The sequence below is a fragment of the Lepisosteus oculatus genome, chromosome 12, assembly GCF_040954835.1.
Source record: "Lepisosteus oculatus isolate fLepOcu1 chromosome 12, fLepOcu1.hap2, whole genome shotgun sequence".
Classification (NCBI taxonomy): Eukaryota; Metazoa; Chordata; class Actinopteri; order Semionotiformes; family Lepisosteidae; genus Lepisosteus; species Lepisosteus oculatus.
Window position 1 is genome coordinate 4649820 of NC_090707.1, and position 20678 is coordinate 4670497.

At 40.3% G+C, this 20678-nt stretch overlaps 1 protein-coding gene and 1 long non-coding RNA gene across 3 annotated transcripts in view; one reads left to right on the forward strand and one right to left on the reverse strand.

The window, feature by feature from the left end:
* pdia5 (protein disulfide isomerase family A, member 5) overlaps positions 1 to 20318 on the forward strand; it is a 47757-nt gene extending 27439 nt beyond the window's left edge. The window contains exons 12-17 of one of the 2 annotated variants that reach the window (XM_015358557.2): positions 4588 to 4658; positions 5701 to 5864; positions 7485 to 7615; positions 11878 to 11948; positions 16630 to 16764; positions 17661 to 20318. In XM_015358557.2, the coding sequence (XP_015214043.2) occupies positions 4588 to 4658; positions 5701 to 5864; positions 7485 to 7615; positions 11878 to 11948; positions 16630 to 16764; positions 17661 to 17741 (653 nt within the window). In that variant the 3' untranslated portion in view covers positions 17742 to 20318. The other variant, XM_069196406.1, reaches the window with a different exon arrangement.
* On the reverse strand, positions 116 to 5707 carry LOC107078757 (uncharacterized). The gene is made up of 4 exons (XR_001479724.2): positions 5318 to 5707; positions 4515 to 4693; positions 2535 to 2587; positions 116 to 1842 (listed from the first exon to the last, which is right to left on the reverse strand). It is a non-coding gene; the product is annotated as an uncharacterized lncRNA (long non-coding RNA).
* Positions 20319 to 20678: the final 360 nt, after the last annotated feature.

Here is a 20678-nt window from a genome sequence, read left to right on the forward strand (position 1 = left end):
TTATCACAGATATTTCCTTTAAAAAACTGTGCTGTAATGCGCGGTTTGAAAATCGTTAGAACGTGCACTTCGGGAAAAGCTGGTGCTGCTCTATGTCCGACCGATTGAGGTATAATGTATAATGTTTCTTTATTAGCCCTATACAATTTCTTGCATTAGGAATGCGTCTTTTCGCATACCCCAGCTTTTCTCCAAGGAGACACAGACACAGAGACAGGGAGAGAAGCCTGGGGTCAGAGCGCAGGGTCAGCCATTTATACAGCGCCCCTGGAGCAGTTAGGGTTAAGGGCCTTGCTCAGGGCCCAAACGGAGTAGGATTCCTCTGCCGGCCGCGGGAGTTGAACTGGCAACCTTCTAGTCACAGGCGCAGATCCTGAGCCACAGAGCCATCGCTCCGCCCCTAGGTAGTTCAGGCCCCTGGTGGGGACGCCCCCTAGGGGCCTCTGTTTGAGCTCTGCCAGGCACATCCCACCGGGCAGAAGCTGCAGGCCAATTGAACAGGCCGGAGCATCTAAATCTCCGGCCTGGCCTGGGAGTTCTGGGGAATCCCCAGGAGGAGCTGGAATATGTCGTGGAGGAAAACGATGTCTGGTGCTGCCGCAGGGACCATTACCAGGAAAAGCAGAATGAAAATGGGTAGATGGGTATACAGTAAAAAGATGAGAAAAAGGAGTTGGTACTCTTTGCTCATATGGATGTCCTGAATCCAGTACAGATGTACACAAGTATAGTGCCGTGAAAATATGCAGAACATCAGAAAATACTTTTTCACAGTACTGTATGCAGAAACAATACTGATTTTAGGGGGTTAGGGCTCTGTATCGCAGGTGGGGCACAGCGGCTGTACCCTTGAGCAAACCGCATTGATTACAGATTGTTTTCCTAATGGAGTTAGGGTCCAGCACACACAGTTGTATGAACTGCCACCAAAATGTGTCTGTAAAACAACAGCTAATTGCAACCTTGGTAAGTTATGAGAGAAAAATAAATGGACATTGATGGAAATTGCTGCCCATTTGCTGCAGTAGCACAACATGGGGTCTTTGCGTGAGTCAACGTGACTATGAGCACGTACATGTGTGCAGTTATACAGACCAAACCTAGGCTGTAGGCTAACAAGATAGAAGTCCATGAGACCAGAATACTGAAGCAATGATTGACATTAACCATCCTTGGCTGTCAGAGCTCTGAATGCTCTCCTGTTATTTAGAACATCTGTTGTATAATGTACCTTTTTAATGCAGGTAAAATTAGCCATGTAAAATGTACTGAATAATTATGGTAGTTGTTTCTAAGCAGGTACATCTAATTTAGTAATGATAAAGTAATGCATTAAACCCCTGTTTGTTAATGAGGATGCTTCAGTGTTTCCATTTGAAACATAGCAGTTAGAATTCCAAAGCAAAATTACATCCCTGGATTCCCCATGTCATTGCTTTAGAATTGCAGTTGTGTTTGCGGCTCGTGCTTTTAAAACAAAATATTTTTTACAGAAACTTCATGTTGTCTGCAGAACCACAGCCCAAGATTACGTAGTGCTTTGAGAGACATTTTGCAGGTTGGAAATATCGAGATCTCGACTTCCCTGTTGTCGGGGGGCAAAGAGGCGTGTTTCAGAGTTTCTCTTGGGTTGAATTCTGTGTTTAGCTCATATCACGATTCAGCTAATCATTCCTTCAATTCAGTAGACGTCGTGGCACATTGTCTTAGCTGAAATTTCCTTGTCTGCAATTTTCACATCATCATCGTTAAGGTAAATTAAAGAGAACAGATAAAGAGCCTTCTTCCAATTTGCCACCCGTGGGATCATGTCGTCAGAAAGCTCCCGCCTGTTGGAAAGACCTAAAAAAAAAGAAAAGCAGAGTATTTAAGGGCCATGTGCTGGAAAAATGCCTGCTGTGCTGTTTCAGGTAGATTTGGTTTATCAGGAACTCTCAATTGACTCGACAATTCCTAGTCAGACTGGCAGTGATTGCACCAGACAGGCCTGCACTTAAGTAAACAAGATCAAGCCTCCCACCTGGCAAATTACAGTGCTTCTCAATTTAGAAGACCATTAGAGAAAGCCAACGGCCTCTTATGATTATTTTTTAAAGCTAATTTTAATACATTTTTCAGCCCAAGAGTGACCCGTGTTTCCAATTAAAATAGAAGCAATGCTCATGATGGGGAGATGTACACTTTTAAAACTGCCAGCTACTGTAGATAACCTACTTAATAACTTTTGTAAGTCCTTGCGTTTACATGGTGCTTTTCATCCAGAAGGGTCCGAAGTGCATAGTCTCTTTCGCCCACCGCTGACAGACAACTCCCAGAAGGGTGAGAGGCAAAAACCCAGCTATGAAACTGATTATTATTCGTCTAGTTGGCTGATGCCTTTATCCAAAGTGACTGACAAATTATCACACATTTGTATAGCTGGGCATCTTCCTGAAGCAATCTGAGTGAAGTACCTTGCTCAAGATAGCAACAGTGTGACTCCGTATCCTTGCCTTCCAGTTCTGACCAGGGTTTTTAGCCTGTTGGGCACCTACCTTGCAGGGGAACGACGTGTCCTTTCTGAGGGTGCGAGACAGGCCAGATTTTTCTAGAAGATAAATCATCACAAACACAAGTTAAGCACAGGGCATACAAGGACAACTGCTTTGTTTCGTCAGATGTTGGTATTTTAAGGTAAACTTAAAAACGCACGTGGAATTTTTCATGTTTTCTGAATTTTACTGTGAAATTAAATAAGTAGAGGAGAGTGAGTCTTAGATACAGTATATTCTTATCAGTTGAAACCCTATTAGAAGAAATCTCTGTTTGCTGCACTTTGTTTACAAGTCCATGTAGGTGGCTGGAAAAGAGCAAGCCTCTGTAAGTCCAGAAAACCCACAGATGTGGGGTATGAGTCTCCTATTCACAGAAAAGCAACATTTACTGAAGGAGGCTGGCAGGTTCATATGACAGGATCTGTCAGGAGCAGGCTGGCCATTATAGACCTAAAGAGCTCTCGGGGTGCAGATGCAGTTTGATTCTGCTGAAAACATTCTTTTGTTCATGAATCCTGTGTTTTTATGTTGATTTCCAGTGTAGTACAGTTGTGGGGGGGAGGGTTGACAGGTGCTATGAAAATGTCAGGTAAAAGAAATGTGTACATTTCTGAAACAAGTCCTAAAATTGTTGCATTCATTTTGGTGTTACTGTAGTTCTTGTTCTGGGGCCACATTTAAAACATGTCAGCAAAACAAGACCCTGAAACTTGTATTACTTAAGTCAATCTGCCCAAAAAATGTACAAAATCTTGGATAATGCCGAAATAATGTGTTGACTTCTGGCCTGTTTGTTTTGTAACACTGTCGATTCCTCTGAGTATTTGGGAATTTCATGGAAGCTGTTACAGGCCTGTGCATGCCGTAGTCGCTGAGGTATTTTGTGCTTGTTGAGCACAGCGACTGCATTCCCAGGGAACGTGCTGGAAGAGCTCTGTTTACACTCTGTACCTGACTTGAACCCTAAAGGGTGACATCAGAGTCACTGAGAGAAGAACTCAATCTGGGTTACACCAGCTGTGGGATTCCTCACAGCACGTTTGTGAAGCACAGTATTCTTTCATGCTTAGTAATACTTGTTTTGATTTTTCCTAAATCTTCTTAACTCTTGAGTGATGGGTAAAATTCTAGCCACCTGGGCTTAAATCGTGGAGTCTTGGGGTAAGACAGGTGGAATTCTAAATCCACAATATTCATTTGGTTGCAATTCATGCAATTTTCTGCAAAGACAGCAGAAGAACAAGAAAAAACTATTTCCACGGTAAACAGGAAAGGGGGGTTATATTTGCAACCTTTTCAGTTTTATGCTGGCAGATTTCTGTTACAATAATCACAGAAGTTATGCAACAGACCATCAGGAAATTTAGTGTAAGTGCTACAGCTTTACCTCAGTGGACATAATGATGTACTTTATTTCTTCCAATGCCAACAGTAGTGGTAGAGCTCAGTTTAGCTGGACTACATTCCAAAAAGAGCTCCTTAGTTTGACTTACTGTAAACTTTATCTTGTAAAAACACTATTTTCAAACATTAGTAAGGGGTCTTCTAGCCATTGGCCAGACAGCTACATACAAATGCATTGAATGTAGAATTTCACGTGTACATTCTTTAACCAACATGAACAACATGAACATGCTTAATCCCACGTCAGTGTTCATGTACCCAAGGCCTGGAGGGTTGGATGAGTTTGTAGTGAGAATGTTATGAGGCTGACTTGTTCCAGGTTTGGGAGACATGAGGGTATATCTGCCTCAGGCTGTTTCCATCATTGTAAGATGCTGTTCCTCCATCCCTGCAGCGCGTCAGTTCAGTCACATTTTCCCCTCTGCCCCTCCTTCCTCGGTCAGCTGCCAGACAGTTGATGGAGCACATTGTTTGCAGCACCAGTGCAACAGGCGTACATCATGCATGAATTACCCCTTTTACACGAGAGGCCCTGGACGTCGGGCATCCTGCACTGGTTACATTGGATTTACTCACCCTCACTGCCGGTAAAGGAAACCTCACAGGTTATGTTGCGTCATTCATTTGCTTTCTTGTGCTTTGCTTGCAGGGTGTGGTCACTGTAAGAAGATGAAGCCAGAATACGATGAAGCTGCAGAATTCCTCAACAAGGACAAAGATGTGAGTCTCACTCGTCTGGGAGGGATGTGCAGAATCTGCAGCACAAAGACCTCTTCAGTTATAAGAATAGGAACTGGGCTTATACGCACTTCGTGCATTAATGCTTGGCTCTGAAGGGGGGTGTGGGATTTCCTTATTTGAGTTTGATTAGCTGGGTGTGTCCGGGATATGTGGTAATAGCTCATTCTTGAGCCAGAAATAAGCCAATGAAATCAGCCGGGGCCATATGATTGTTACAATTATCTCATTCTGTTGCTGTCCTTGTAGGCTTCAGTTTGGACCTGCTACATGGCCTTCAGCCCAGTTCTCAAGTTCAAAACTACGGTTTTGCATTAGGTAATGGTGGTGCGTGAGTAAGCTCTGACACCCCTATCCCCAGAGTTCTCTGATGTCATTTATTATTCACTTTGTGCGCACACAAACATCTAGTTTTAGGCAGTGGAATTCTGGTCGAACTGGCGGAAGATGGGCTTTGTTCTGCAGACTGACTGCAGTGCAAAACTGATCTATTAGATCTACTTCACTTACTGTTTAGTTCTCCCCCACCACCCCAGCTTTTCCTACCCCTCCAGTCGGATTTAAATACCCTGAATGTGTGTGTGCTATATCCAGTACGTCATTGAATTTTGACCCCTTAAAAAAATAACCAAAAGTTCTACCTGTTGTGCTGCGGATCGTCATTGATTGGCGTGCCTCAGGCGACTGGCATGGAGCACAAAACAGAGCCTGGTCAAAATGTTAATTGCCTGGCTCGCCCTCCAAGCCCTCCTGTGTTCTCTTTGGGACTTTGTGCTGTGCCAGCAGTAGTAGTGCGTGCCACAGTCGACGATGCACAACATGGTATCCAGTGTCCCCTCAGTTCAGGTCCCTCCTGCTTCCTGTACCTGAGTTTCCAGTGCTGTTGGAACTTCACATCCTATCTGTCATGCGTCATGCTTTACAGACATTTCTCCCTCTTCAAAGATTATTGACTCCACCCAGGTCAAGATCTGTGCCCCGAGGGAAAGAATATGTCATTTTTTCCATGTATTTATTGTTCAAGAGTCCAGGGGTCTTGGCAGCAGTGGACGCCACAATCCACAAGACCATCGGAGAGAGATACCACATCTCGGGATTCCCCACCGTCAAGTACTTCGAGAATGGAGAAGAGAAATACACCTTGCCACACCTGCGGAACAAAGACAAGATTATCGAATGGCTTCACAAGTAAAGAGTTTTGTTTTGTTTTTTTCCTAATCCTCAAAGTCTTTAAAGAAAAAAAAGCCTTGCTCTTTTCTGCTCACCTCGGGTGAGCTCCCCAGATGAATGAAAGCGTGTCTGTTGAGCTATAGCCAGCATTTCACATGTGTTTGTTGTCAGGTTTCTTTCGACCACTTGAGACAGAGTCTGCATTAGCGCAGGCCCTGAAGTCAGCAGTGGCTTAGTGTTGCAGGATCTTACACATTTAAAGTGCCGCTCCCCTTCCCTAACTAAAACCATTGCATTAAAAATACCACTGGACTACTTGTATTAAAACAGTATAAAGGTTTCAGTTATTAATGTTTTTTTCCATACACTTTATTTTTGCATTTGTGATTTGTAACTTACCGTCTTTTTTCTAAAAGAAGCGTAACCCCAAAAGAAAATCACTCGAATTGTATTTTTTTTTCACCCCAACCGCCAGAATGAAAACATTGATATCCGTAGTGGGGAAAGCACGTCGGCTTTCCAGATCTCCGCTTTGCCATGAAATTGCATCGGCCGGGTTCGTTAGCAAGATCCCTTTAGCGCACGTCCCCGTTCGGCACGCTGGTGTGGCCTGGACGTTTTCAGCCCTAGCTGACCTCTCGTTCCAGCTTGCCAGCCTTGTTTGGACCCTCCGTTGGCTCTAGGGGATGCATCTGTAAAAGCCCATCAGAGCAAGTTACATCTCTGCAGCGCACATTGCAACTCCAGCAACCTTGGGCTGTGGTTTAAAAGGCAAAGGGCTGGGAGACCTCGGCTACAAATGAAAACAACCTTGCTTTGATCCTGCTTAAGGTCAAATGTTCCCAATGAATTACATGCTCTGTAATTCAGCATGATAGTAATGTCTTTGTGTGCCTGTGCTCTGAATAATGACCTTGTAATATCGTTTGGCCTTTAAATGAACTGTGTAAGCGATTACAGTTTGCGAGATGCCAAAAGCACAGATGAGTGACCAGGAGAATATTTAATGTTGTGAATTAAAGATGAACAGAGGGTGGAACTTGTAAAGCATTACCGTTTCTGTTCCGTGAGGGAGAGGGGATCTATCTGACATTGCCCTCAAACAGAAGTGACAGACTGACGGCTTTTAAAACGTCTATAAAAGAAATGGAACAATATAACACATTGTGACAATTTTCAGATTGCTGAATAAGACAAGTGCTACTCCATGAGCCACCCTGCTACCAGGAGTTCAGGCTTCTGTACCTGCTGCTGCTTTTATTATTTTCTGTTCCACTTTTTTATTATTTGATCTGCTTGACTGAAGAGTTAGGTTTCTGACTCAGTGATTCGTGAATAACATAGTGCTTCCTGTGTAATTGTGCCTCCCGGATGCCTCATTAAGGCTAGTTCTTGACTTGGTGATGGAAAAGACCTCAGATTTTATAGTAAGTACTGTAGCACAGCTCTTTTATGAATCGTGTTCTCCGAGTTAATTTATTTTTTTACGTTGCTTAAAAATTTAAAATGATTCAGCTATAACGTGCTCTGGCCTGTTTTAAAGCCTTTCTGCAGGCCATGTTTTTCAGTGGAATTCTGTTTTACGCAGGGCCTAATTACAGTGAGGGGTGTGGCCCCCTTCTCCCCAATTTCCTGTAGCCCACAGGCTCCACCTCCGCCAGAGCAGTCGTGGGAGGAGAAGCCATCTAGTGTGAGCCACATGGGCACCGAGGACTTCAGAGAGGCGCTCAAGAAGAAGAAGCACGCTCTTGTCATGTTTTACGCCCCATGTAAGCAGTCCTGGCTTTTTAACACATCTTCCAAGTATGAATGTGTAAATACATGCATTTGTATTATTATGCAAAGGAACAAGTAATAGGTTTATTCCATGCTGAAAAAAGAAGAAAGAGAACACAACGTTTCGGCCGTGGAGCCTTCTTCAGGTGTGTGAAGAAGGCTCCACACCATTGTGGAGGTTTGTATTATTATTGAATGTAAGGGAGGTCACAAACGAGAGGAGTATAATAGGTTGCCATCAAGCCAGTTTGGTTCTTAACAGCCAGTTGATCCAAGGAGCTCACCTGCCCACGTCTTGAGAGGAGCCAGGTAAGTCAGCCATCCCCGGTTGCTTGGAACGCAATGAGATTGCAAAGTGCCTGCCGGCTTTTTACAGCCGGGCTCTGCCTGACCTGAAGGCGGGTTTGTTTTGTTTTTTTTTCCCCCCGTTGTGGATTGAACGCCTCCGGCCAAGAACTAGCGAGGCAGGGACAACCAAGGACCAGCGAAACAACCAGCAGTGTAGTTTGTATTGACGGTTTTCCGATGTAAAGGCAGGCGTCTGCATCCCTGTTGTCTCTGTTGAACGGAGTCTCCAGGGGCTGTTCCAATCTGTTCTCTTCCTGTTCTGTGCTCTTTGTTTTTCTCACTAGGAACTGCTGGGGCTACACTTGTTTTTGATATTTTAATATTCTCGCTGGGAATTAAGAAATATTGTATAGATAAGATTTTATTGTCCCCCTGAGGGATTTTTTTTATGGACACCCAGCACTCCTGTACATTTACATAGAATGCAAACAAAAAAAAGAAGAAAAAAAACATTGCACATTATTCTATTACAAAAAATAGGAAAAACATTGCACATCAGTATAAAGTTACAGTATAACACATAACAACATGTAACATTTATATTTATATATATATAACATATACTGTATATGGTGTTGATTAGCTTACAGCAGAAAACTGTCACACTTTATGTAATTAAATAACCAGAAGATATGTAACATTTGTCTCTTATATGATTGGCATTCATTTATTTTCTTCTGATGTGTCATCATTAACTCAGTAGGATTATTCCCTTTATAGTTTGGAATATTTTAAAGCATAATTGTGTTTTTGCTAGATAAATATGCATTGCAGTGTTAACTGCTGATCATTGGCGTTTATACCACAAATAGCATCTAGTTGAAAGCCCACTGAGATGAACCCCAGTTGTTTCACAATTGCTCAGACATTTCCCCAGTATAAAGACAGAAGCTTGGAGTTAAGGTCAAGCAAATGCTCAGATAGAAGGGGAACATTTTTTTCCCATTTTGAGTACTACTTCTCATTTTTTGCCTCTTAAACTAAAGAGTGCAGTGAAAATTGCAGATTTTTCATTAATATGAAGAAGCAGAAATGATGAAGTAACGGTAAAATGAAGACATTTTCCTTGAGTCAACATATTTACAAAGGAGAGTATTTCAGATGCTGTATTGGATTGTAAAGGCAAATATATACAAATGCTGGAGAGTATATAGACTTTTGAGTCTTAAGGCATAACACATTTTAAATATAAACAGACTGTTAGGTTTTTATATAAAAAAGTACAGTCATTCGTAAATCTCACTTTTTAAAGTATGAAACCATATGTGGTTTCACAATTTAAATGTTCATGCAAGATTGTTATATAATTCTACAGTACATCCATGATCTGTATTTATTAGTTTGTAGCTTTTAGTTATATGTTGCTTCCTAGTAAAGTCTCCTGTTTACCACACAAGTGAGCAGGTAAAAAGTGACTAGTGCTTTCAATATGCATTTCTTTGAATAAAAAGCAGTGATGCTTTATGAAGAAATGCATTTGTGCAAGTTTCATATTTAAAAAATAAAAGTAGTTTGAACGTTTGAAACATTCAGTTTCTTTTTCTGTTCTTTTTTGTGTTCTAAAATGACATAAATGACACTGGAGAATCTGCCAAGTTAATTATACAAAGAGCTTAAAGGATTCGTCTTCAGATCACGTAGGTCTTTCAGCAGTCTTTCTGCTTGTGTTAATGGAAATACTTATTGGACACTCAGACCTAAAACCACAGTCCTGCCACAATGGAGGATACAAGCATTCATTTTGAATACAACATCTGGAGGAAGATGCAATTGGGGATTCTTGTTTAACTCATGTATATCAGCGTTTGGCCGTTTCATTACGATAATCTTTTCAGGTGTTAGAGTTGTCATTGTCTTCAAATAGCAACTGGCTGTTCACAGAAATGAGCTCTGCATGCACTGCTGTGTAAGGCAATCTAATCATGATGATTTGGGTTTTTTCTCATCTTCTGAAAGCATTTTCAAATTAGTTTTAGGACTGTGTAGTGCAAAAATAAGCATTTAGTGAGTGCCTAAGCAATTTTAGTAAAGCCGGAACTTAAGGTTGAGTTCTGGGTAATGAGGCAAGTCCAGATTGACCTGACATACTGCTGGAAAGCTGCCTGGTATTAAAAAATAATAATAATAGAAAAAAAGCTATGCATTCAATTATTCATAATAACGCTCATGGTCCACAAATTATGAACTGTACTAGGTCACGTAGTCAAGCTTTGTTCGAACGGTAAAGTCAGATGTTCAGAAACCTCTGATGAAATGCCTATTAGTCCTGCAGTGATGGAATTAGCATTCAGTGGTAATTTTTGCTTGATAAATTTAATCGCTTGGCACGGACCGTCAGTTTGGTGCCACAACGATTTTATTATTTGGGCATCATTCTTATGTTCTTTCAGATGCTTATGGAGTTTCTATTAATCAGAGTATTTGAAATGCAGGAAGAAGCACCATATTGAAATTGTAGTAATGCAGGGGAGAAGACAGGAAGCCAATTAAGACCTCCCAAAAAATCTTATGATAAGTAATTTGTTCTGTGTACTCAGTATTGATGGTCGATAATGAATATTTAGTACCTTAGTGCTTGGCTTGGTTTCAGAAATGTAGTCTAAAGAAGTGTAGGTAATTCATCAGCTTCGCCGAGTCTTTAAACCAAAGGGGGGTTAGTGGAAGACTGATGGGAATGATGTAGCAGATTTTTGAATGCGAATTGCACTCGGTAGCAAAACCTACACTGTTTGTTCAATGGCCCAAGTACAGCACTGAAGGGTAGATTGTACAGATATGTGCAATGTCAGTTCTAAAAGTAATACATCCCTCAAGCCAAAGCACAGATCTGAGCTACGCCTGATCAGTTGCTATATGTAACAATTCAGGAGTCTCTGGTACCCAGTTCTGTGATTCTAGAATGTACAGGGAGTTCCATTTATGAAGGCAAAAAGAAAATTGTGTTGGAGGAGGTGAAACAAAAAGAGCAGGTATTAATAATTATTTAATTTATTAAAAGGGCATTTATTAATGCTCCGTGACTCCAGGAGAAGGATGAGCACAGGTGGTAGGGCTCCACCATTCCTCCTTCACAGCCCAGGTCTGCCTCTCACGACTTCCTGCAGGAAGCAGGACAGCTGTAAGGACCGTGGCCTCAGCCTTTCCCTGGCATCACACTGAGCTGTGTGTGGAGGCGCCATGCAGACTGGTCCTTCTACCGAGGCTCTCTGAGCCCCTCATCCCTGTTGGCAAGCCTGGCATGGGCTTGGTGCACCCTGGTGTGCTTGTGACAGTGACCGACTGGGGTCGTGAAGGGCAGTAGTAAACTGCGATGCCTGTAGGGGCCTCCTTGTCTGTGTCTGACACTAAGTCCTCTGCTTTTAAGTATTACTTAAAATTGTCAGCTGAGGCATTTAAGAAAGTCCATGTAATTGGCTATAGGCTCTTGGTCACTTGTCAGATTGTTTTTCTTGTGTCTGTTACTGAGTGGCATTTTCCATGACCAATATTCCTTTTACAGTATCCAAGTTTTTTTCTTGATTAAATTCCACTGCTCATGACCTTGATGATTACAGACCTTTACCACGAAAGACCTGTTTATGAAGGTTTGGCTCTAGAAACTGACAGATAATCGAGTTTGGTGAAGTGGAAACTTAACTTCAAAGGTACTCTCAGCAGTTCGTTTTCTTTATCCAGTTTTTTTGTCATCTAATATACTCGCACACAGGAAGATGAGAGAGGGATTCATGTTTCCAATTTCTATGTTTTTTCTTTATAGCCAATTTCCACACGTCCCCATGGGCAGTGTTCTCCGTGTGCAGAAACTATTGTCCACAAATAATAATAACTGGTTCACTGTTAATGTAAATTGGATTGGTAATAAATCTGCAAATATACACATATCTTCATTCACGCTTCTGTCTTTCAGGGTGTCCACACTGCAAGAGTGCTGTCCCTCACTTCACTGCAGCAGCTGAGGTCTTCAAAGAAGACCGGAAGGTGATGATCTCTCCAATTAATGGTTCTTTCTTAAATGCAGTGACCCTAATTATTAAACATTGGACTTTTTTACACTAATGTGTTACCATGACATAAATATAATCATTTCTGATTTAATTTTCAAATGTGTGTGTGTATATATATATAAGGTATAAGGTGCATTCATGGGTATAAATCTATTCATCTTGATTGCTGTTGAATATCTTTTGCGATTGTGTTTAGTTAGTATTTGTATTATAGTGAAGGTTTTTTGATTCAGGCCATTATTCTCACATGGAAGCCTGATTAATTAGGCAATGTGTTACAGCATCCTAACACTTCAGACTCATGGAGATTACCTTGTTTGTAAATGTGAGGACCGTAAGGAGTCTTATTGTTTTCTTAAGAGAAATGGTCTTCTAGGACCTTAGGATTCCTCTTATCTTGCCACAACACACATAAGAAAATTCAGTGAGCTTGCCTGCTGCTTAGATATATTTAAGGAACAGAAGATTGTCCTCCTGGAAATGTGTGGAACTGAACTTGCCTGAACTCCATAGTCCCTCTGCCCATTGAAAAAGAATGTCAGGTTTTAAGGTCTTTTTAAGTGCATTTGGGAGTGATTCAAAGTGTTCTTCAAGCTCTTAAAAGCACCACCTGCTGGATCCGTGTGATTAATTCACGGCATGCAAGGAAGGGCTGTTCTTTGCAAAGATTATTTATCATGGCTATGAAACACGTTCGTCCTTAAGTTTTGAATTTTAAAATGAAGAAAGCGCATATCCACATCTGGTGAGCGTCACGTATGAGTGCATCATTTTTTGAGGTTAGCACAATATATTGGAGAGTGGATGAGAACAGTGATTTATTTTGTATGAAACGTTTTCAAAAATGTGAGTTGGAAGTTGACCAAAACAATCCAACTGGGCTGAACACTGCAGCTGTTGCCAGAACTAATGTATCGTGGTACACAACAAGACACTGAGATGATCAGCCATGTAGCTGGACAGACTGAAAGATAAAATGGAAATATATTTTTGATTAATTTTGGATTTACATCAGTATAGTAAAAACCGTGAAACTTAATATTTAGAAGATTTAGAAGTTGTGCACTTCAACTTTTAAGGACTTTAGTACTTAATATAATCCACTTCATCCTTTACTTTGACCTCTGTTCTTAGCCTGGTCTGTGATGCTTGTCTGCAATCCCCACTGCTCCAAGGTGAAAGCTGCTGTTCATATTAACCCCTGTTGTGAACTGAGCTGTAGTCTATTGGCAGACACTGAGCTGAGAGACCTAAGATACAGTACATAAGCTACAGATATTATAGTGGGAAATCAAAGTCACCATGATAAAATTGCTCTGTTCTTAAAATTTCTAGCTTGAAGTACTATTATAGGTTTTTTTAAGGATGGTGGTTAGGTTATGGATTGAAAAATGGACTAATGATAATGTAGAGTGATTGATTTAAAGTTATGTTACGTCTGTATTTTATTGAGAAATTGCTTTGGAGTGAATGCAGATTTCTTATTTGCTGCACTTAAATATGCATTCAATAGTGGTAGACTTAAACCTTTAAAGATTTGTTACTTTAAAAGTCAGTTCTGTAATTACTTTTGTGTCCTGAATGAACATTGTCCAAAAATGTAGATCATTTTTCCCTTTTCACCTGAGACTGGTAGATCCACGTCTTTTAACCCGTTTTCTCCTTAAAGCAAAGTTTACCCCCATTTCTCCTTGAGCTGGCAAACAAAACAGCAATAATGGAACAGTGAGTCGCCTGCTTTAAAAATAGCCACTTTTAAATAGACACCCAACCATTATATTTTTAGATGTGTTGTGGTATCGAGCTCATTGTCCTTTTTCTATTGCAATCCTAGATCTCCTAAGATGAGCAGTCTCGTGAATTGTTGTAGTATTATTTCTATGCTGATTAGAATCTATTCCTATTAGAATAAGAGAGTGGCATGCACTGAAATTGGAACCCATTACATAATATATGGATAGTTGCAGCAGATCCTAAATTAAAAAAAATATTGACTTGTGTGCATTATTAGCTTTTGCAGTCATTAATTCCCAATGCATTACCCCCTTTGCATTCCTCATGAAAACTGCTGCAAAGAACTCCACTCGACCCCATCTAGAATCTGTGGTGTGATTGTTTCATTTTCAGTTCGTCTGATTGGCAAAACAACGGTCAGTCGAGGTTCTGTTAAGAACTGTCTGGAACTCTGTGAATAATAACAAGTCTCCTGCTTTATTACTGTCATATACTTCAGTTTGAGTGGATCTTTAAAGATGGAGTAATAGATCATACTTCACAGCAGAGCATTTGGTAAGAACCACAGCTTTAACAGATATTTACCTTTAATTTCACACATTTTGCCTGTTAAAATAGTACAGTTCTGCACATAATGAAGGGGTATTTTGTAGACTTTGAGACCATGACATGCCGGTGCTTCATTCACTATGTTTTGCTTGTCCTTTGAATCAATATTTTGACACTTATGTGACACTTTTATACGTCTCTACTCATTATACGTCTCACAGAAGATATGTGCCAGTTAAAGTGCATGGTCAGTGGTCATGACAGCACAGTGAGGTTTTGAAATCAAACCCCTTTTAAGGGTGAACAAAAGGTTGCTAAGACTGAAAGGCCTTGAAGGTCTTAGGTTTTCGGTAGCTCGTTAGTTTGTTATATTTCTGGGAAATGGTTTGGTGAGAGAGGTAAAACAGAAATCTATCAGGTGGTTGTTCTTTAGCTTGCAGTAAATGTACTGCTTTATTATGGTTCCCTTGAGCCAGACTGATGGACTACATTATACAACTATAAACAGAATTATAAGTGGGGTTTAAGTAGTGCATTGCATAATTTTAACATCAGTTTCTTTTATTTTAAGTGTTCCTTATAAGCAAATATCCTAGCATTTTTTTTTGTTTTTTTTATTGTTTTATACATTGGAACAGTTCTAAGATGAGTCAATGTAAATGGCTAAGCCCCATTCATAGGTTGTTTCTTCTAGGTCAGGGTCATCTATCTGATGTGAACAGAGGACATTGTTTTAAATCTGTCATGTCTTACACTGCATTTACCTACCTTAAATTTCTTTAGCCTGGTATTTTCCCAGACTATAATATTGGAAGAATCGTTTTGTGCTTCCTTTGACATTCCCAAATTGCTTTTCTGTTTGCATTAACCATGCAAGTAAAGATCATATGTAGTTATGAAGTGTATTAGGTACCAAACACCCTAATACAGTTCCATCTGGTATTCCACACTTCAATTAGTACAGTAGCACTCCAATTCATCTTCTCTCCCCTTATCACTACTGTTTCCTATGCATTACATGGTTTGTGATCCATTAACAAGCCTTGCCTTTGATTAAGAATCGGCACATATGAAACTTCATCAATTTTTGTTTTATAAGTCTGAATTTACAATAAGTCCTACCTGCATGCACAGAACTACTGTTATATGTTCAAAGGAGATTGAAAACGTTAAACAGGATCTGCCTTTCTAAACTCATGTTGCCCATTCCTAATGAGATTACTTTAATACCACATCAAATTCTTCTAGATTCAGTCTAACTCCTTCTACAACGGTACACATCACAGAAATAGTTTATAGTTGACTTTTTTGCCCCTCTTTCTGTGGGTAGTTCCCCCATCATAGGGTACAGCTCAAGGACTGGGTGACTCTTACAGCATGCTAACCTAAGGTTAAGGAATAACATCCCTAATTTTTTGAAAATATAACAGCTGGCATGTTTCAGTTTCTGTCACATTGACATTGCTGAAACTGAACACTTTCCTGGGGGGATGTTAAAAGTAATTTCAGTCCTTGTGTTGTGTCTTTTCAGTTTTATTTTCATGGCAATAGACAGATCCGTTTCATGTTGCATGACCTGGGGTGTCATTTATTGCTCTGCTAATGTGGGTGTGTCTCCTCTCCTGAATGCTGTTCCTTGTTTTTTGGTTCCCAAACGCTGCTTTTCAGAATTTGGAGTAGTGAAAACCAGTCCTGGAGCAGTGAAAACCTGTTTAATGTTGTGTTAAGCAGTGACAGTGTTAAATTAGGAATCTGTCTCTGGTCAGTTGGCAGGCATGCTATTACTGTATATTGTAAAGGAACAAGTGATAGTTTATTCCATGCTGAAAAGAGAAGAAAGAAAAGATGTTTTATTTCTATTACCTATTACTTGTTCCTTTGCAGCCTACACGTGCTGACACAGCTACCCACCTGAACTACTTTTATATTGTATATTCCACTTTGCAACAAAACAACAATTTTAAGAGATTAAAGATTACGAGTACAGTGTGTGGTGAATTTGTCACAAATACAAATTCCATCATGAAAATTACATTGTAAAACAAAACCCTAAAGGATTTTGTAGTGTTATGCAGATAACGCTGCCTGGGCCACAGACAAGAAATGCATTTCACAGAAAAAAAAAAATAAAACATTAGCGCAAGATGTACTACCTACTGTATATACTGTATATACTATACTGTACCATAAATGTGTTTCCCCCCAAAGATAAGTAAAGCTTTTTTGGAGTGGGTTTTGTTAAATACTGAGGGTCCTGCATTCAATTTATGGAAAAGGAGCGGGCCTTTTGGAGTTGCTGCTAGAGTCCACCAACAGCTTGCTTTTTGTAAGGGAACCTATAGTTCAGACCTGTTCCTTCCACTGTGTGTCAGGTTGCCTATGCAGCAGTGGACTGCACGAAAGGACAGAACCATGATCTCTGCAAGCAAGAAGGAGTGGAAGGCTACCCAACCTTCAACTATTACAACTACGGCAAATATGCTGAAAAGTACACCGGCGAGAGAGGGGTGAGTTCAGCATCGCGTTCCAAAATGTCTCATCCACCTGGAAAGACGTTCTTCTGCAGAGCTGGAATGAAATATCTAGTTATAATGGAAGAACCATTGCTATTATGTTGTGTGCGAATGACAGTCATATACGGCAGAAACGTTGACCATTCCCGTGGAGTGGTTTCTCTGTTCAGGAAATCGTGTGGCAGTGTAGAGAGAATGACAGGCTTCAGAGCATTCTAATTTGGCAGCAGCACTTCACAGAGTAGAGATGGGGTGAAGATGTTGTTAAATAATAAATACCCAATATTTACACAAAATGGTTTTCCAGTGCATGCCATGGAATGCAATCAAGAATAGTTATCGCCGCTGACCTGGAAGCAAAGACTTGAGAATAAGAGTCCCAGGGACTTAATCAACATGAGAATAATCCAGTTAGTTAGGCACAGTCGCCCAGGGCACATTGCTGCATTGGAATCAAGGAGGTCACAGGGGTGGATTACAAATGTGCCTTGAAGCAAAACTGTTGGAAGTGATTATGCTGTGCTCCTGCTATTCAAACTTGAGGTGCACCGTGAGCATGGTGTTGCATTTCTGTCTGCTACCCAGTAAATTCTCTTTTCGACGTAAGATTTTCAGTTTCAGTTTCTTATTAATGGAGAAGCCGGATTTGTACGCTGCAGCTCAAAACATAAGAAAGGATAAAAATGAGAGCAGTTCCTTCATCTTATCCTGCGTATTTGATTGCTAGTAGCATGTTCTGAGCACAGGGCACCTTGGGCAGCTAAAATATGGTTAATTAGCTGGTAGTAAATAAGCATGGTTAATTTAGTGTTTAATTATAATTCTCAATAATAACTCTTCATAACTTAAAGAAACCAGGTTCACTTGTTTTCCCCTCCACTCTTCATCAGGAGGAAGGTTTTGTACGCTTCATGAAGACCCTTCGAGGCAAGGACCAGGAAAAGGTGGGAAAGAGGAAAGACGAGCTTTAACATCATGGTACTGGGAGGAGGGACCCTGCCTTTGCACTGGGAGATAGGCAGAGCCCGTCCTTCACCACTGGAGCCAGAGACTTCACACCTCGCCAAGACACATGTTTTATACAAATGAGCAGTTTGTGAAATATTTCTAAGACTATCCGACCACTTGAGATTCTTTTTTTACAAAAATGATTTTTTGTCAGAAAACATGCCATTTCCCCCGAAACACCGTGAATGACTGCAGTTCTGGAATTCTACACTTTACCTATGCAATACTTATTGTGCCCTTGCAGTCACTAACTTTTAACCCATTTAGAGGAGGTATTCTGTGAATGAAGACTCGGTCTTCATCGTTGGTGTGTACCCTGCGCAAAGCCATTTCCTTTCACGTCCGTCTGAAGAGCTCTTCGATTTCTAAGAGGAACAACAAATGCAAGTTACACATTCAGAAGATATTTTTGTATCTTGACCTAAAAAAATGTACATACACATCAAGACTCAAAATAATTGTGGCCTTAAGTTTTAAAGTCTGGAGGTATCCCAAACATTTGGTATGGTTGCATAAATAGCAGTGAATCAAGAAAAGGTCTTTTAACTGTGAGAAAAAAACAGTCATCTGCACTGGTTTTATTCAAAACTGGGTGTTTAATTTTCTTTCCCCGTGTTTCATAATCTGTTGTGAAAATGATGACAAACGCTTAAAAGTCAAGTGGCGTCACATAGACAAAGGTTGAATATTTTGCAGTAGGGTCTTCCAGATCATAGGGGGAACTATGCAGGCACACCTCCACCTTTCTCACACGAGCCCCTGAAAACCCTGTTTCTTCTTTGCAAGTTTTGGTGAGGGGAAATTGAAAGAGCTGCTTTTTTCTCGAGCGACTCACGCTTAATGCTGGTCTTGAGAAGAGAGATTAAATTGAGCTCTGCCAGACCATCTTTTAGCCCAGATTGGCCCACAGCATGTGTGTTAAACGCACCTTCTCTTTAGGAGTCTATTCCACTGAGGAAGGGGGAGAAGGCATGTTAATTCCCTGTAGCAGGGCCACCAAAACTATGCCCCAAATTGCCTGTAACTTCTTCCTTCCTCTGCTTCTCTCAGGCAACTGTGTTCTGTTTAACTCAGATTTCTTTTGTCTTTTACTTGGCTATTTAAACTCTAAATGGATGCGCACTTAAAGTTACTGCAAATTTCAGTACTTAGTTAAGGGAATTAGAAAATGATTTGGTAATTATATATAGACAGTTTATGCCCTTCCACAGAGTTCAGACAGTTTTTTTTTTTACAGTGAAGTTAGCAGGTTTGACACTGCAGTGGAAAAAATCTCAGTAATTCAAAGTCGGCATAAAATTAGCAGCTGGTAATATTCATGTGTCCTGCATCCAGTCTTAATTCTGTAGAAACTGGACACACCTGTTTTATAGGGAGCCAAGACAAATTCACTAACAAAACACTGTTGTTAATGAAATGTGCCAGTTTGCTCTCTGACGTTTTGTACTGGAAAAATGTCCCTCACAAGCATGGCAACCTTATCGGCAGCACGTGCTTTGGAATGGAGAGTAAAAAATCCAGGTTTTCCAAAGTATTTTTCAAAGTTGTCCAGCAGTGATCAGAGCAGAGATCCTGCAGATGCAAAGTCTAAAAGCCTAAAAGCCAAAAGCCTTTTTAGTATTTTCCAAAGAGCTTCTTTAAGTAAGTCAGGGCTAGTGTTTTTTTTTCACTCTACCATTTCCTCTGTCCTGTTCAGGGCATTATGGTCCCCTGGGATGCATATTTCCAATAGCAAATATTGCAGTCAGCACCAGAGTTTTTGTGGAGATGGTGGAAGTCCCTAGTCCTACAGCACAGTTGTAAGATGAGAGGGATTTTAATAATTGAGCCATTATTATCTCTGTGGTAACTTTAACACTGTGTTTGCATCTCCCAGCTAAACCATTATAAATATCTAATGTACTTTCTGTAACAGCATTTGTCTTTTATTATTCAAGAGTTTGGTTTCACTCATTAAATAAAGTTCTCAGGGACACTGAGAGGTGATTAAAGGGAACTAGTGTGGTGTGATTTGCATTCCACTTGGATGTACTCGATCCAAGTTGAAGAATTAAGAATTGTTTACACTTGTATGTGAAATGTGATATAAAAATAAGAGGTGTGGGAGTTGTTTTCCTGTGCCAAATCAGGGCTCTACATGTAATAACCCAGTGATATCACATCTCTTGTGTATCTTTAAAGAAATGTGTGAACAAATCCTTGTGCTGTGATTATGTAGGTGATTTACACACTCAGTTCACATTCTGTCCTAAATGTACTTACAGTAGCTTTTCTCTGTTGAGATCTGTTGTCAGTAATGATTTGTTTCTGTATTAAACAGTTTCCACGAAATTCGGTGGAAGAATTCTGAAATGAAAAAAAAACAGGGTGTTTTTTAGAAAGAAAATGCTGTTGTATTCCAAAGTTTTCAGAACACTAGGAACTTGTCACACTAGTACCAAGAAGTCAGTTTTGCCTATTTTGGCTTTAACTGTTTAGCCATATGTACAGTTTGTGCCCAATCACCGAAGTCCCCCCAAAATAAAAGATACAAATTTAAACTAACTGTGTTTGTGTTTTTTATCAACTGAAAGACTCCTGTTACTGAAGAATATAAACATTTTATTGAAACATGTCACCTCAACATTATAAAAAATGTATAGCATGTTAACACTCAGATTAACAGATTATTTATTTTTTATATAAAACGTAAAAAAGAAACCAGTATTCAATTCTGATTTTGAAGTTTAGCTTGATTTTCAGCCTTCCTCCTGGCTGCTTTGAATGGAATTGGTGAGGCGTGATTTACACTGTGAAATGGCTCCTGTATACTGTAACTGTGTCCTGAAATCTCAAACTCGGCAGTTTTTTTTTGAAGGGGATGTAAAGCATAATGCGAGTCCCAGGGTCCAAGAAGGCGC